Raw genomic sequence first — 18,115 nt, 5'->3', positions numbered from 1 at the left:
AGACCCTTATCCATTTTTCTTTCATTCACTTTGAGAGCAATCCTAAGCAGATCTATTTGTCTATTCAATGGGGCTTACTCCCAGGAAAGTGCTCCGAGAATGGCACTCTTGCTCATTCCAGGAAGTGTGGAGGCAGGGGGGGGGGGAGAGAGAAATGTGAGGTTCTCTGCAAGTGCACACTAGCTGCTAGTTTATTAAAACATTTACACCGCCTTTCCTCATGGTTCAAGGCAGCTTACCATAACAGTTTAAAAACATTAAATGAATTGGATTGTGCCTTTATGAGCAGTGCTTTTGTAAGCTCCATTCAAAAGTTGTACGTGATTCTCTCATATTCACTCTCAAAACAGCACTTCAAACTTCAATAGTCCTGCAAGCTGTGGAAACGATCAGGTTTCCCCAGCAACAATATTGAGAAAATATAATATCTCTAAAGCAGAAGTATTTACTTGAGGGAAGACATTTGGATCCTGTTCAGTTAATGAGCCGCAACTGCATATTTATTGAATTGTGAGACGTTCATCAGGAAGGCCTCTAAGGATTGTTGCTACGACCCTATGCAAGTAACGGCTAATTCTAATTTTACAGGTAGCTAGGGGAACACTTTGAGGTGGGGGCATTTTTAGAGAGGTTTTTGTTGGAGTTTTTTTAATTCTCATAATCACAAACATGGATGTAGAATTTCTGCTTTATGCTATAGGGTATGCTTTCAGTAGAACGTAACACAAACCAATTAATCCTAAATGTATCTCTACTGCATATTTGTTCTCAATATTCATGAGGTTTTAAAATGTGTTTAAAAGATTTGTGCTCTCACAATATTGTAGCCATCTAATCATGAAGACGGTTCCAGCTCTCTTTAAAGAACAGAAGGAGGGAATTAGATGCCTCCCACAAGTCCTTGCAGGTTCTCACTTATACATTCTAATAGCCATCGGCCAAATCTGAGGATACTTAACTCTGGTGACTGGAGCTGTGAACAGGCAAGCCAGATCTTTCTACAAACCTGAAAAGCACCCCAGATTGCAGAAAAGTATGCGACCTTAAAAAAATAAGGGTGTGTGTGTAAAAATATCCAATATGATAAAAAGAACACTGCAGCTTTAAGAAATGGAAACCCTCAGTGGTCATTACTTGGCAACTACATATACTAGGCTTAGTTTCTGTCAGTAGAAGGGGGAGGGGGAAGGGCCCTTTCTAATGCTGTTTTGGCCTTTGAGGGAAGTCTTATCTGGTCCAGGCTTACCTCTGGCAGCAACCACTTGGTGACTTGATACCATCTCAGTTGCTTGACTAATGGAGGCTTGGCAGCTTGCTATTGTTCAACAGCAGCCACCATATTACAGCCAGTGTGGTGTAGCTGTTAGAGCTTCAGAGTAGGGCCTGAGAGACCCAGGTTTAAATAATCAGTCTGCCATGGAAGCTCACTAAGTAATGTTGTGTCAGTCACATACTTTCAGCCTAACCTACCTCTAGGGTTGCCAGGTCCCCCCTCTCCTCCAGTGGGAGGTTTTGGGGCGGAGATGAGGCAGGGATCATGTGCATGCGGCCGCACTGATGCAGTTGCATCACTTCCGGTTTACACCCGGATGTGCTGCATTGCAAGGGGCCTTTTACCACTCAAACTGGGGTTTTGAGTGGTAAAAGGCCCGTTGCAATGCGGCACTGCTGGGTGTAAACGCATTGCAAGGGGCCTTTTATCACTCAGACTCCCAGGCCCCTTGCGATGTGTTTACATCCGGAAGTGCCACATTGCAAGGGGCCTTTTACCACTCAAACTCCCTTGCTAATAAGCAAGGTCAGGGCTTAGTTCAACCATAATAGTAGGAGATGCTGTTCCGGTTGCACCACAGTACAGAGCCTTAAATGTTCCTTTAATTTGAGCAGTTCTTGCCATTGATAGCAGTTTCCTTCTGGAGGTGTTGCAAAGCATGGCTCACACGCCCACAAAGACTGCTGCTAGTCTGCTGCAGCTAACAAGACCAGTGCAGTTAGCAAAGATTGAAATGGGCTATTAAACTGGTTGCTCCTTCTTTTTGGAGGTTCTTCCCCACTTTAATGCTTCATTACTAGATAAGAGAAGGGGGAATATAGCCAGTTTGATGGAGCAGCAGCACCTTTTTTTCTTATTTTGACCGTATAGGTTAATGAAGAGCTCTAAAATGAATGAAAGACATAATAGTGGGGAATTGTCTTTGCTCATGTCTCCTTTTCATAGATACGGTAGCAACAGCTTCTGGGCCACTGCTTGTTGAGGTTGCCAAAACTGCTGGTTCTGCTCTGGGAGTTGCACTATCTACCTCGATGTGCTGTAGCAAACAAGTCATTGTCATTGACAAGATAAAATCTGCAAGTATCGCAGACAGGTGAGTAGTACAGAAGTGGCTGTATCACCCATGTCGTTTATGTCTCAGTGCACCACTTGTTGATCAAAATGCAGCATTCTGAGGAGCAGCTAGGGCAGGTAACAACGTCTTACACGGCAGCAGGATGGCAGTAAAATTTCAAGTATTCTGGCAGTCTTCAAGTATTCTTTAAGATTGTCTGCAGTCTTGTGGTACAGTAATCAGATTTTGGGGTGGTGTTGTTTTCATTCTGCGCTATCTTAGAGCCAAGCCCAATAAGACACTGGGAGTTTTATGTATAGCACTCCCAAGTATTTATTTTTTAATACCAGCCACTCAGGATCACACAAGATCAGGACTGCAGTGCAGGGGAAGGAGTATGAGACTTCTTCACCCCACAGAGCTGCTATGATTTCCACAAGGAGAAAGGCAGCTGATAAATGTTTAAAATAAATTAAATGCATAAATACTTGAGAAACAAGGAATATAGAAATATTCCTGCTGGATCAGACCAGTGACCCATCTAGTCCAGCATCCTGTCTCACACAATAGCCACCCAGTTACTATGGAGGGCCAACAATAAGGCCCAGAGCCCTCCCCTGATGCTGCCTCCTAACACTGGTATTCAGAGGCTTTCTGCCTCTGAACATGGAGGTTCCCTTTAGTCGCCATGGCTAGTACCCAATTATGGACATATCATTAATTTGTCCAGTCCCCTTCTAAAGCTGTATGTGCTTGTAGCCTCTGGCATTGCATTCCATATTTTAATCACTCATTGAGTAAACAATTACTTCCTTTTGTCCATCTTGAATCGGTTGCCACTTAACTTCATTGGGTGCCCCCAAGTTCTAGTATTTTGGGAGAGGGGGGAAAAGTTCTCTGTATCTTTGGTTACCTATGCTCCTGTATGCTGGCTGCAACGGGGAAATAGAAGCTGAGCAGGACCATTTTGGGTTGGGAAAATGGAACAAGGAAGTTTTGACATGCCGTACTTCCTACATCCCTGTCCTAATCTGGTGTCCTGTGTGTCTGCTATTTTTAAAAAATAAAGGTGCTTGGGAGTTGTCTACAGGGAACTCCAAGCATCTCATCTGGTCTGGCTCTTTAGAACACCACAAAGACATGAAAGAGACTAGTTTCTGGTTTGTTTGTTTTTGTTGTTGTTAGTTTCAGTACAAAAAAATCCATTTAAAATAGTATCTTTCCCCCCTTTTTTTCCATAGATGTGGCGCATTACATGTAGGGGATCATATTCTTTCCATTGACGGCACCAGCATGGAGTACTGTACATTAGCAGAAGCAACACAGTTCTTGGCTAATACTTCTGACAATGTCAAACTTGAAATCCTTCCTCATCATCAGACACGGCTGGCTCTAAAGGGACCAGAACACGGTAGGAAGTCTCCTAGTCCACAGATGACTTTTCCCTTCCATTTTCTACTGTAGAAGAAATCTAGAAGACTATTGGCATCGAATTGGCCCCTACTAGATTTCCAATGACTCAAGAGGGAGAAGAGCTCCCCACAAAGGGTATATCAAGAATTATGGAACCTGTGTCACAATAGGCCAAGTGGACTGGGGCTTCTGTGAAATCTGTGCCATTAGGAAAACTGGTAGGATCCACACATTCTGATTCTGAGTAATTTATTTTTATTATTCAAGGCTGCAATTTTGAATATGCTTATTATGTTCTGGTGCCCAGACCTGATAATTATTCAGAACAAGAACCCATTGGGTTTAGTAGGATTTACTTCCTGTAAGCATTCTTAGGAGTTAGAGTGGATGGAATTTGCTGAAATGCATTTAAAATGATGGGGGCTATATTCTGAGGGGTAAATCTAAAATCAATTGTAAACAATTTTGGTTTATCTTAACCTTCAAAGATGCACTTAAACAAGAGGAATTTGTTTCAGTGACATTCCTGTTCACTTTCATCTATCAACTACTTGTTTATTTTCATCTATAAAAAGAATTGATTATTAAGAGAAATCAGCGTTGTTATGTAATGTACAAGAATATGGCATATCAAGCAGAGTAATTCAGTGTCATTCCTTAAGAAATCTGATTTTCAAACCAGGGTACATCTATTCATTTTCACTTAAAATACAGTATGAGCCTTGCTTCAGGACTGGATTAATATGCATTTCGTTTATATAAAGAAGTTAGAGTTTAATTTACTCAACCAAAAAAATTACATTCTCCTTATCAGATGCAGACATAGCAATAGGTTATCCATGGTAGACTTTAAGAATTAATGGCTTATTTCATTGCAAAAGACAGTGATAATGTACATATTCAGACCTTAATTAAGATAAAACTTAAGGGCTAAGTAGAACACACGTGACTGAGCTAATCACTCTCAAAAGGAATAGAAAAGCTCCTTCCACAGACAGAGCAGCAAAATGGGAGAAGTGTTGCATATGGTGATAAAAATGGAATCCAGTTTTTCTTACAGAGTTTGGGTGATCAGTTAAGACCAAGGTGACATTTTTTGCAATGACTTCTTTTTGTTATGTAATGGAAACCATGCTTGGTTCAGAAATAACATTAAAAACTGGTTATGGCAATAAAATTAGAAGGAGCTTTGAATATATAAAACGGTTACTTATTTTACTGCTTCCTCCTCCCTGCACACACTGTGAGCTCAACAGTTATTCCATTTGAGGCAAACCATTGTTTATGTTACATCTGAATAAACCAAGGACTTTTCCACATGCTGACTTGCACTTGGATTGCAAACCTTTGTTTACAACCCAGTTTGCAGGGCAAGTGCAAACCATGCGTCAGACATAATGGCACACTATGGCTCGCTGCAAATTAGGAAATAACTCTTCTACTCTCACAAATTTCTAGATGCACACATTGCCAAAATTTCCTCACAATTTGGGATGCAATTCCAGGTGACTATACATCCTTACACACCATGGTATCATTGTTCCTATACTTTTTCAATCAAAAGGACTTCTTAGATGTAATAATCCCATTCACCTAGGGTTGCCAACAGGTTTTTGTTTAGGGTTGTAACCCCACTATTTCAACTGATCTCCAGGCGACAGAGATCAGTTCACCTGGAGAAAACGGCCCCTTAGGGAGGTGGACTTTAGCATTATACCCCATTGAACATAAGAAAGGCCTTGCTGGATCAGACCAAGGCCCATCAAGTCCAGCAGTCTGCTTACACAGTGGCCAACCAGGTGCCTCTAGGAAGCCATAAACAAGACGACTGCAGCAGCACCATCCTGCCTGTGTTCCACCGCACCCAATATAATAGGCATGCTCCTCTGATACTAGAGAGAATTGGTATGCAGCACGACTAGTATCCATTCTAGCTAATAGCCATGAATACCCCTCTCCTCCATGAATATGTCCACTCCCCTTTTAAAGCCCTCCAAGCTGGCAGCCATCACCACATCCTGGGGCAGAGAGTTCCACAATTTAACTATGCGTTGTGTGAAAAAATACTTCCTTTTATCTGTTTTGAATCTCTCACCCTCCAGCTTTAGCAGATGACCCCGTGTTCTAGTATTATGGGAGAGGGAGAAAAACTTCTCCCTGTCCACTCTCTCCAAACCATGCATAATTTTATGTCTCTATCATGTCTCCCCCTTAGCCGCCTTCTTTCCAAGCTAAACAGCCCTAAGCGTCTTAACTGCTCCCCATAGGACAGTTGCTCTAGTCCCCTAATCATTTTGGTTGCTCTTTTCTGCACCTTCTCAAGCTCTGTAATATCCTTTTTTAGGTGTGGTGACCAGAACTGTACACAGTATTCCAAGTGTGGTCTCACCATAGATTTGTACAAGGGCAGTATGATACCAGCAGTTTTATTCTCTATTACTCGTCTAATTATGGCCAGCATGAAATTTGCCTTTTTTACAGCAGCCGCACACTGGGTTGACATCTTCATTGAGCTATCCACTACCACCCCAAGATCCCTTTCTTGGTCTGTCACTGCCAGCACAGATCCCATCAATATATATGTGAAGTTGGGATTTTTTGCCCCAATATGCATCATTTTACACTTACTCACATGGAATCTCATTTGCCATTTTAATGCCCATTAAAATCCCTCCTCTCTCCAAACCCCGCCCTCCTCAAGCTCCACCCCCAAAATGTCTAGGTATTTCCTAACCCGAAGCTGGCAACTCTACACTCACCCCTTTCAAGAAAGAGTTTCTAACTCTGTGATGGATGAATGTCCAGTTGCACATATTCAGTAAGGAAATACCAAGGATCTATGTATTTATTTATAAAATTTATTCTGCTTCTACAGAGACTATTTCAAGATGCTCACAAAGTAAAAACAATGCAATGAAATCACAAAAACATAATAATAATAATTATTATTATAATAAAGAAAACCAGAAACTCAAGCTGGGGCATCCAAAAATAACATTCAAAAGCTTAAAATCATATTCGTAAAACAGTCCTCAGGATAGATGCAGACTAAACAGCTTTAAAAGATGGAATCCTTCCGTTTAAAGCCTGAGTTAAAAAAATGTGGGGGCCTGTCAGTACCTAAAGGACAGTAAGGTAGATGCTAGGAGAGCCTCAAGGGGCACAGGGCTTTCCAAAGAGGAGGCTCAACCATTGAAAAAGCCCTGTCTGTCATTGTCATCTACCTCAGCACTGCAAGCAGGGACACAGGACTTGGGGAAATGATCTTAACTGGTGGGCTGCACAGTATAGGAAGTGGTAGCCCTTCCAGTGTCCCAGCTCTGAGCCATTTAGAACCTTAAAAATAAAATCCAGCATTTAGGATTATGCCTGGAAACAGATGGGCAGTCACTGCAAATCTTTCAGCACAGTGGTGATATGATTCTTTTAACCTGCCCATCTTAAGTAAGGAGGACACCTTCATGCTATCAAACAAATGTTTCCTGAGCTCACAGGAACACCACATTTTGAATATGTGTGTGTGTGTATGAAGTGCTGAGTGACCGGTATGTTGAAAATTGTATGGTTCAGGGTTGAAAATGTTCACTTTGCCTTCAGTTATTTTAAATATAATGATATATCTGCTTTAGCACTTTCTATTCTGTTCTTTGATGGTAAAAGGTTTTCCAAAGACATAAACATTAATAGGATCATCAGGAAGTCCTTCTAGTCAAGGGCTTTCCTTCATTAGATGTTTAGGGAGGAGGGGGTTCAGTGGCAGAGTACATGTGCTCTGGCTAACCAGCTAGGGACTGAGCCTATATACTTTGAATTGTAACTTGTTACTTTTGAAGTGTTTGGGCATCACAACCTTTTGAAAGGTGAGATACATGGGCTTGTTTCAGATTGGGGTTGCCAGGTGCCCCCGGTCACTGGCAAGGGATTGGGGGTAGGGTTGCCAGATCTAGGTTAGGGAACTCCTGGAGATTTGGGATGGAGCCCAGGGAAGACAGGGACCTCAATGGGGTATAGCTGCCATTTTCTCCAGGGGAACTGATCTCTGTAGTTTGGAGATGAACTATAATTCCAGGGGATCCTAACGTCCCACCTGGAGGCTGGCATCCCTATTTCAGATGTAACATCAAGCCATTGTTTGGTGCTGCAGGAATGAGCTTGGAAGGAACCTGGGATTCACTATAATTCTTCCAGCTTCCCCTCACATACTGCAAGCTATCACTTTATTTTAAACATTTATACTCTACCTTTCTCACTGGGTCTCACATTTAATTAAAACTCAAAGAAAAAAACATCCCAAATAACTACAATGCCTAGAAAACTATTACAGAACTACCTTAACTACCTTATAGCATTTTCTGAACACCTGAAGGAGAGGTGCCATCCTTATTTCTTCTGTAAGCTTATTCAATAGGACTGGTTACTGAGGGGAGGCTTACTGTGTAGGTATATGTACACTATACTGAGTTACCACTGTCTATTTATCTAGCAAATGGAGTTCAGGATGGAATATAATGTTCTGTCCTCCTCCATTTTAGCCTCACTGCAACTGTAAGAGGTTAGGCTAGAAGAGGAGTCTTCAACCTTGATGAACCTGAGGGCACTTCTGGAGTTTTGAGAGAGGGTCATAGGTGTAAGTTGCAGCCTCCAGGCAGGGTAGTTACTAACCTGGTTCTGGTTGGGGACCTCCTAGCAATGCTTTCCATCCCCCACCATCTCTCAATGGAGTGGTGGGGAAGAAGAGGGGATAAAATAGCATCAGTCAATGCCACGATGTACTTTCCTGTTTTGGGAACAAAAGTGATATCAGGATCATCTTGGAATTTCCAGATGTCTATGGTTTTTAGTGACATCCCAGCAGTCTCCCCTCCCCACTGCAGGGCTGGCAATCCTTCCTCCAGCCGGGGCCTGAAGGTCTCCTGGAATTACAACTGATCTCAACGCCACAGAGATCAGTTCTCTGGGAGGAAATGGCAGCTTCCAAGAACAGACTCTATGGCAGGGGTGTCGAACTCATTTGTGAGGAGGGCCGGATCTAACATCAGTGGTCGGGCCGAAAATGGGTGGCCTCCATGGGGGGGGGGAGTCCCCATTGGGAAGCTTCCCCCCCCCTCACGGAGGCCAGGTCTGCCCATTGGTTTTCATAGAAGATGGGGTTTTTTCCCCCACAGAGGCCAGGTCTACTCATTGGTTTGCATGGCAGTAGACCTGGCCTCCTGACTGAGACCCCCCCCCAGAGGCCAGGTCTACCCACTGGTTTCTATGGGCATAGAAACCAATGAGTAGACCTTGCCTCCGTGGGGGGGGGAGAAAGTCCCCGTCGGGAGGCCAGGTCTACCGCCATGCAAGCGGCGGCCTGGCAGCGCCCGGGAGAGTGGGGGGGGATGGTGGGGAAGGCCCGGGAGAGGGGGGAGGTGGCGGGGAAGGCAATCCTGGCCCCCACTGGGGCCAGGAGCGCCCGGGAGAGTGGGGGGAATGACGGGGAAGGCACGGGAGAGGGGGGATGGCGGGGAAGGGTGAGGAGCACACTTGAGAGTGGCCAGAAGCGCTGGGGCCAGGAGCGCCCGGGAGAGTGGGGGGGTGGCGGGGAGGGCCAGGCGCGGCTGGAAGAGTGTGGGGGGTGGGGGGGCCTTGGCTCGTGGGCTGGTGAGGAGCCCCCCAGGGGCCAGATCCGGCCCGCAGGTCGCCAGTTTGACACCCCTGCTCTATGGCATAACATCTCCACTGAGTTCCCTCCTCTCCCAAATCCCTGTCCTCTTCAGGCATTGCCCCCCAATCTCCAGGAATTTCCCAAGCTGGAATTGGCAACTCTAAGTGGATGCAACAGCAAAATGGTTGCCATGGTGACATGGCCAATCTCAAAATATTGGAAGCTTCCAAGTCAAGTGTCCTTGTACAATGAAGGCAGCTATTTGGAAATGAGTGCTCCCTGTTAACACAAAAGTGGTGCCTCATGAGGCTCTCCTAAAGCACAACTAGCACTGAATAGGTGGAGAAAAGTCAGGGTAAGCTTTTGGAAATATGAGAAGTTTGAGGAGCAGTTTGGGATTGTTTTGCATATGTAAGGGGGATTTATGTGAACACTGAATCAGACCATTGATCCCTCAAATTGTCTACACAGACTGGCATAAGCTCTCCAGGGTCTCCAGGAGAGGTCTTTTAGATCTCCTACAACCTGATCCTTTTAACTGGCAATGCCAGGGATTGAACCTGGAATGTTCTGCATGCCAAGCAGATGCTCTACCACAGAGGCACAGGCCCTCAATCTTCTAACAGCAAATTGTTGAGACTGCTATGTTGTTTTTCATAGAGAGCTAAAAGCTCCATTGGGAAATCTAATGCACCTGAATCACCAAACCCACAATCCTGCCAACTCTAAATTAGGGTTCAACCAGACTACAACAGACTAGACCTCCACCAACACTTGCAGTCTAGGCTAGAGGTGCCAGCTGGTAGCTCTTGGGCAGAGACATGTTGCGCCAACAGAGAGACATCATTTCTAGGGGTGAACTCAGAAGTGCAAAGCAACACTCTAGCATTCATCTGAAACTCCATGGTAAAACCCAAAAGTGATGTCATGCCATCAACATGATGCTTTAGCATTCACCACACACTCATTAGTAAAAAATAGAGTTTCCAGTGAATGCTAGAGCATCAGGTCGATGTTGTGATGCCATTTCAGGGTTTCCCCTCAGAAAGGACATCATGCCATTGACAAAACTGCCATTCTTCTAGCCTAAAATGTGAGGAAAGCTCTTTGTATAAACTTTTTTCTTTCTCAAGATTTTTTTTAACTGTCTATTTTGCTGGAAAAGAAACTGAAAATCTTCATATAATTTCCTGTTGTATTGAGCTTTTTAATTAAACCTAGCTCTCAGCAAACTTTGTATTATAAAAGCACACCAGTGGCCCTTTTCAATTATTCTTCCAATCTAAATATAATGTATTCATTTTATATAGAAAATAATTATATCATCTAGGTAGATTTTAAGATGATAAAACAGCTTCATTTGAATTCCTAAGATGAGAGAAATAACCAAAGCCATATTCTTACAAGGAAGTCAGCACTTTATAGTTACATCAGACAGAATTTTCTATTCTTCCAATTATTCTGCTTGATCTGTGTTTTATAAGAAATGCAAAGAAAATGTAGCCAGTGAGTAGCTGGGCTTATAGGTTACAAAACTGAGGTTCCAAAAACAAACACAGGAAGAATTATAATCATATTTGTAGATAATGCTAGTGGCCAAGCACTTTTTAATTTTTTTCTTTTAAAATTTTTGTTATCCACCCCCGTGACTGTCTTGGTGAATTGCTCATCATTGGGGACCAGTTCTAGTTACTGCAAAAGGTATTCCACATATTTGATACTATGGAAATATTTGCAGCATTATCTCAAATGCTTTACCAGAACAATGTCCCAAGAACAGCCAGCATTGCACAATATGAGTGATAGAATGTTCCAAGAGCACAATTCCCATCCCTTCATCATTTGGTAATTCAAATCCCCATGTCTTCATCTTCATCTTGTTTAGAGCAGAAATGCTACATTGCAAGTCTGAATGTATATAGTCTGGAAGTTTGAATTAGTATAAGAATGCCATCTATATTTTTTTCCTTTTTAAAAAAATAAAAGAGTATTGAAGCCTTCTGGCTTGAATATATGGGAAAGCTCTCTTCTCTTCGTTTTTCTTTTTGATAGGTTTTTTTTTTTTTTTTGCTATGACTAATTTAAGGTGCACCAGACACAATACTGACTATGAGCAGGAATCAGCTAGCTTGCCTGAAATGACTAAAACAGTCTGAAAATCATACTTCAGAATGAAAAATAATGACTTTGATTTCGGCTTTGTCTTGATTAATAAAGTTCTCTAAATGGGATTTTTGTGCTGATGCTTCAGAGATGTAGTTCATTGCCCAGGATAATATAATGCCAGTGATGGATACTGGCAAAATTAAAACGTCAAAGCAGTAAATTGAAATGAGTGGCATGTAAGCTCTCGTAAATTACCATGCAAAATGTGATATATGTGCCTTTGTTTTGTTTATTTTATTTTTTAAATTTATACAAGTACTTTTCAGTGGCGTGGATGTTTTCAGAACTTAATTACTAATTGTATATCATGCATCCTGATAATGTTGATTTAAATGTGCCTTTTTGTATATATTTAATTACAGCAGCTAAGAGCAGCGGCAGATTAAAAACTGATTGAGTACTGACCGCTTTTTAAAATGGTGTCAAATGCATTAGTTCCATGACTGTAAAAGGTTGTTGTGACTTTTAGTATATTTGCTCACCACCAAGAAAGAAGCAAGGGGTATTTTTTTCTTCTTTTTTTCTAACTGCTTTCATTTTTGTTATTTTTTTAAATGTAATCCATTTATCTTTCCCTCTTCTCCTGTCCTTTTCTTTAATTTCCTGTGATCCATTCATGTGGGCAGTAAAGGTTCAAAGAAGCAACAGGCAGCTTATCTGGGATTCTTATGCCAACAGCCACAGCGACCTCCTCACCTGCCAATATTATAATACCAACCATCCTGACCATTGCAGGACACCAGCTTTGAAATGCCTGAAAACGCCTCCTCAAAAACACCTTCACCTTCGTAATGTTCCATGTTTTTTCCTTTGGACATATTATTATTATTATTATCATTATTATCATCATTATCATTATTATTATTGTCATCATCATTTTCTCCTCTTCTGCTCATACTTTTCCCATTTTGAGATTTAAAATCTTGCCATTTCACAGAGGTCTCACTTTTTTGTTACATCCTTTTGAGGTTATTTCTGACATCTGAAGCATTTTCCTCTTCTTTAATATGCATGATTTTAGTTAGCAATATAACGGCTCAGGGAGGAATGGAGGGGAAACAGTGAACATTTCACCAAGGACGTTAAAAAAAAAATCCTGCAAGAAAATTGTAAATTTTGGGAACCACTAAAAAAACTCTTATGAAATATTGTCTTTTTGGGAATTCGTACAACATACTTTTCGAAGCAAGGCTTTACTCACTACGCATAGTATTTTTTAGTATTAGAGAGCAATAATTCCTGTAAACACTAAAGACATATGCAACATTTTCAAGGATATAGTTGTTTAAATGTGACTGATTTGTCCTTAATTAATATGCTGCTGTGTATACAATGCTAAAACACAACTACCGTATTTCACTGTTTAAACTTTAATTTGATATCCAAATATGCTGCTAGTCCTTTTGTGACTGTATAAGACTGTCTCTGAACAAGTGTGTGTGTGTGTGTGTAAAGTGCTGTCAAGTCAAAGGTGACTTATGGTGACCCCAGCAAGGGACTTTTCAAGGCAAGTGAGAAGCAGAGGTGGTGTGTCATCGCCTTCCTCTGCGGAGTCTTACTTGGTGGTATCCCTTCCAAGAGCTACCTTGCTTAGCTTCTGAGATCTGACAAGATTGGGTTATACCATGCCACCTTCCTTCCCTCCGTGTGCAAATAACATATTGCATTTTCTTACCACAAAATTTGCCTTTTCTGTTTTCAGTTTCCCGCCCCCTGCTTCTCAGATGGAATAAACTAAGTTACATGTGCTAAGGTAGCAGTGGATGTGACACTGCATGTCTTTGCAGGGTTTTTTTTTTTGGTAGGAAATCAGTGGGACTGTACCCATTGAGCAATTGAAGTAATTGGATTAGGGTTGCCAACCTCCAGGTACTAGCTGGAGATCTCCTGCTATTACAACTGATCTCCAGCCGATAGAGATCAGTTCACCTGGAGAAAATGGCCACTTTGGCAATTGGACTCTATGGCATTGAAGTCCCTCCCCTCCCCAATGCCCGCCCTCCTCAAGCTCTGCCCCAAAAACCTCCCGCCTTTGGCGAAGAGGGACCTGGCAACCCTAGCTTAGACAGAAGTAACTACATAGGATAGGCTGTACATTTCACCAGTATGCCAAACAGTACAATTTTACATACAAAGTAAGCTATAAATTATGTGCTTTATGTTGTTCTTTCAAGGGGGCAGGTCTCCTGCTCTCCTGGCCTGGGCCCCCCGTTTCCTGCTGCTGCTTGACAGACCAGAGCGAGAAATGTGGGGAGGGGGAATTCCACATCACACACCAGTGCACAATTTCACTTCTAGTGCAAAACCAGAAGTAACATCGTTGTGTTGGTGCAATGCCGTGGGATTCACTCTCTAGGTTTAACCACAGAGTTTAGGATGAATTCTAGAGCATCGCCCAGTGTGAGGCCATCACTTCTGGTTTCTTGCTGGCATGATGCTAAACAGTTTGTCCCCGTCCCAAAATTTTCCCTCGGTTCTTCCAGCTGTGGCTGGCAACCCTGTCTTCCAATAGAATAAGTTCAGATTTGATAAGAAAGTAAGTATTGCATTATTTCAATTTCTCCCAAATTTTCCATTCTTTCTTGGGGCAAAAAAGAGTTTTACTCATGGCTTGAAAAATTCTGGAAATTTTACATAGTTAGTAGAGGGGGGGCGGAATTTTAATACCATAAAAGATCCAATTTCCCAGATATGTCATCCAGTTTTGTACCTTATTAGCAGCTTAACTTTGCATTCAAAGCCTATGTCAGAAATTACCTTTTTTTTTAAAAATGCATTGCTAGATTCAGTTTGTTGAAGCACATGCACACAGCTGTATGTTTAAACGATTGTTGAAGTCATTTGTATTCATCATGAGAACGTCAGCTACTTAAACATTTGACAAATACTTATGTTGGTATCTATGGCTATACCCCACATGACCCTGAAGTTCTGACTGTGTTTGCCAAGGTTTCTCGCAGTTTGTGATTTTGCAACAGAATCTACATGAACTATTATTGTGTGCTGTATGCACTGTATAGGGTTCCCAACCTCCAGGTGGTCTTCATAAAAAAATTCACCTGTGCTGTCTAGAGACTAGGCAACTGTGCTGGTTTATTCTTGTTGCCTAACCTCCAGGTGGCAACTGGAGATCTCCTGCTATTACAACTGATCTCCAAGCGACAGAGATCAGTTAATCTGGAGAAAACGGCCGCTTTGGCAGCTGGACTCTGTGGCATTATGCCCCATTGTAGTCCCTCCCCTCCCCAAACCCCAACCTGCTCAGACTCCACCCCCAAATTCTCCAGGTATTTCCTAACCCAGAGCTGGCAACCCTGTCTACCTTTTATTAGTGAGTGAAAGGCATGTATTTTACTGTTCCCCCCAGTAACATGCCTCTTGCTAAATGCTTCCTTTCTTTCTGCAGCCTTGGTGTCTTCATCCTTCTCTCCTGCCTCCATGAGTGCATACAGCCTAAGCTCCCTGAACATGGGGACCTTACCTCGCAGTCTTTACTCTACTAGCCCACGGGGAACAATGATGAGAAGGCGAATGAAAAAGAAGGATTTCAAAAGCTCATGTAGGTAACCACTTTAGTTGTTTGCAGTATATAATCAAAAGGGCTGTGAAGGGAACCTTTCAAACGATATAACAGTACACTGCAGTTCAGATTTGTTTGGAGTTAGGAGAGGGGAATAGTTTACATGTACTTTTTGGTGTGCAAGAGGAGCGTTCAGCCATAAGCTACATATTTGCCACATCCAGCATCAAAGAGATGATGTCTTCTGCCTTCTGTTACTCATTTATGCATTCTATGTGTGAAAATGTTACTTCAAACATCTGGAGTTTTTAGTGTGTTATCAGTATCTAAAACCCAAACCCACAGGAACAAAAATACAGAATTCCACCCCCCCCCCCAATCTCCCCAAACCCCTACCTGTGCAATGTTTGTATTTTTAAGCTGCTCTGCCACAGAGTAGCGGTGGGCTAATTCCATCCATTTTAAGAGCTAATTGGGTTTTCAGCTACAAGCACCATTAGAAAACTGGTTTTTTACCAATAACTCTGAATTGGCTCTCAGTGTAAACTTTCTGCACATGCTCAGAATGTTCTGTTACTTAGGTCACTTTTTTGTCTGAGCGTGGTCTTCAGCTGAGTTGAAGGTAATGGAGTTCTGATACCAACGCACTGCTAAAATTATCAGCATTTTGTTGTTTATAATTGGGCATCATACTGAAAAAGCTTTGTTTTAGTTTATAAGTTCCTCCTATTACATTTTGAAGCTATAGTAGAGACTGCTAGAGTAATCCTAAACTGGTCTTTTTAGAAACAAGTCCCATTTTATTCAATGGAACGTACTCCCAGCAAATTGTTCTTAGGATTGCAGCCTGCGTAACCTAATTGAAGTGAAGAAAGCACTACAGATTGTTAACAGATTGGCTGAAATGGAGAGTGTAGGCTTTAGTACATATAGCATTAATATATTAAATCAACAGGATTAAATTATAGTTCAGAGTGGATTCTGATTAATGTGGTGCCAGGCAATGAATGTGTCCAAGGTCCTCCTCCTTAGTAATTTATTGGGGCCAGGAAATTTTATTTATTTCATTTTTATTTTATTAGATTTTTATCCTGCCCAATTCCTACCAAAGTAGGGCTCAGGACGGCATACATCAATGCACCAAAACATAGTCCAATTAGATCTACTTCATAACAATAGAACATATAAAATAATTTAAAATCTATAATACAATATAAATTAAGCAATTTAAAACCATACAGTCTAAGATCCAGATAGCTTCAACAACACCTCCATACTGGTAGTAGTGGTGAACATTGTGGAGGGAGAACGATCAGGTGTAAATAAACAATAAACCAAAGGTGGAACAAAAACGGAGCCAGGAGGCCAGCTTAAGTTACTGTGCCCCAGTGGACTGAATGCAGGAATATTTTCTGAAACTCAAATGAGCACTCATCCCTAATGTCTGTGAATAACACTGTACAAGTCAGCATGAGGGTCCCATTTCACAGTTGTTGTTCAATTAGGATTGTAAACCAGTTTTTACACCACCACTAGTAGGCATAATTAAACATGGCTTGTCTTACTTCATTTAATTAAAAACGTTCTGTATCATGCCAAAATTACTGTATTAATTACAAAATCAACATTCCGTTTTAAAAAAATAAGGCAAGTATTCTCTTCTAGCCGACTGCAGTGTCCTTGTTCCTTTCTCTAATATATAGAAGCAAGAAGAGAATGCTTGTTAAAATATTTGATAAAGAAATTTCTGACAGTACATTTTTTCCATGTTTAAAAATGTTCACACACAAGAGTATCTTCTTTGTAATCACAAGTGGCAGTCATTTGCTTTTAACTGGCCACCTCCTTCAACTCATAACAATATATTTAGCTTGTCTAAATATATTGTTAACTAGAAATATCAAAACAAATGGCTTTTTCCATCATCTAGTAACTCTTTGACAAAAGCTGTTCTTAATTTTATTTTTATGTGAAAGCATTTGTTTCTCTTTCCTTGATGTATTCAAGGCTTGAGGTAGAAACCAGTTTCTAATGGGGCACTTAAAAATGCACAATTTAATAAATCTGCCTTGGAAAGTCTAGAATATGGATGAGTGAAAGATGCTATAAAGTTTCATGGTGCTTTGTGTAGAGAAGCTTGCATAGCTGATGCAGAGTCTTCCCAAATGCCTGACAATAAACTGTGCTGGTGTAGGGAACCATAAACTTTTTATTAACAGAGGTTTGCAGTGGCTGCATTACTTATGTAGGCTTTCCAAACACATGGCTGTAAAGATGCCCTACACTGTCACATGCTATTTATTACCTTTGTTCAGGATTTGTTTTCTTTTATAAACACCCCTTGGTTTCTCATGTTTGAAGAATATGTCTTGGGAAGACATAAGCTTTCACCCTCACTGTTTTCCTCAGTATTTATAAAGTGAAGTCTATAAACATGGATAAGGGGGATGTCGGAAGCGACTTGACGGCACTTAACACGCACAAGGGGGATATTCCCAAATTGATACAAAATTTAGTGAAATTACGGGGACGGGGGGTTGGAACAACCAGTCAACTGGCAACAATTCTAGGTGGAACATTTGACAACTATTAATTTGTTATGGTTGAAGTAAATTTTCCAATTAATGCTTAACTCTGTTAAACGATTAGATTAAATATGGATTGCCAACAATATCTGTTGAGAAATATTCACTGGTCTATAACATCTATTTCCAGGAAGAGTGGGATATAAGAGTGATAATAACTTTTAAAAATAAATTAATCATAGGGAGGATAAAACAGAACTGTATTTTGTCCCCTTTTCTATTAAAACATCATATACATGACAGTCTATGAGACTCCCCCCCCCCCCCATACACACTAGCTGTTGATCTTAAGAAATCATCAGTCTTTCTCTACGTAGATGGGACAAGATCCACCAGTAAAATTCTACTAATGGGAAGGAGGTGATTTTTATCAATTCCCCTCTGCCTGCTGCAGATCACCCTCCCGCTCATGGTCCCCTGTCCCTTAGAAGCAGCATTTTGAAAGTCAGTTTAGACTGCG

General features: G+C 41.5%; 1 protein-coding gene across 9 annotated transcripts in view; it reads left to right on the top strand.

Moving 5' to 3' along the window:
• GRIP1 (glutamate receptor interacting protein 1) overlaps nucleotides 1-18,115 on the top strand; it is a 289,631-nt gene that overhangs the window by 229,520 nt on the left and 41,996 nt on the right. For all 9 annotated transcript variants that reach the window (XM_056846362.1, XM_056846357.1, XM_056846359.1 and 6 more), the window contains 3 exons: nucleotides 2,219-2,366; nucleotides 3,569-3,738; nucleotides 14,957-15,109. In XM_056846362.1, coding sequence (XP_056702340.1) covers nucleotides 2,219-2,366; nucleotides 3,569-3,738; nucleotides 14,957-15,109 — 471 coding nt within the window. The remainder of the gene's footprint in view (nucleotides 1-2,218; nucleotides 2,367-3,568; nucleotides 3,739-14,956; nucleotides 15,110-18,115) is intronic.

This window comes from Euleptes europaea, chromosome 3 (genome assembly GCF_029931775.1).
Source record: "Euleptes europaea isolate rEulEur1 chromosome 3, rEulEur1.hap1, whole genome shotgun sequence".
NCBI lineage: Eukaryota > Metazoa > Chordata > Lepidosauria > Squamata > Sphaerodactylidae > Euleptes > Euleptes europaea.
The sequence above is the reverse complement of the archived record's forward strand: the minus strand, read 5'-3'. Positions and strand labels throughout refer to the sequence as shown.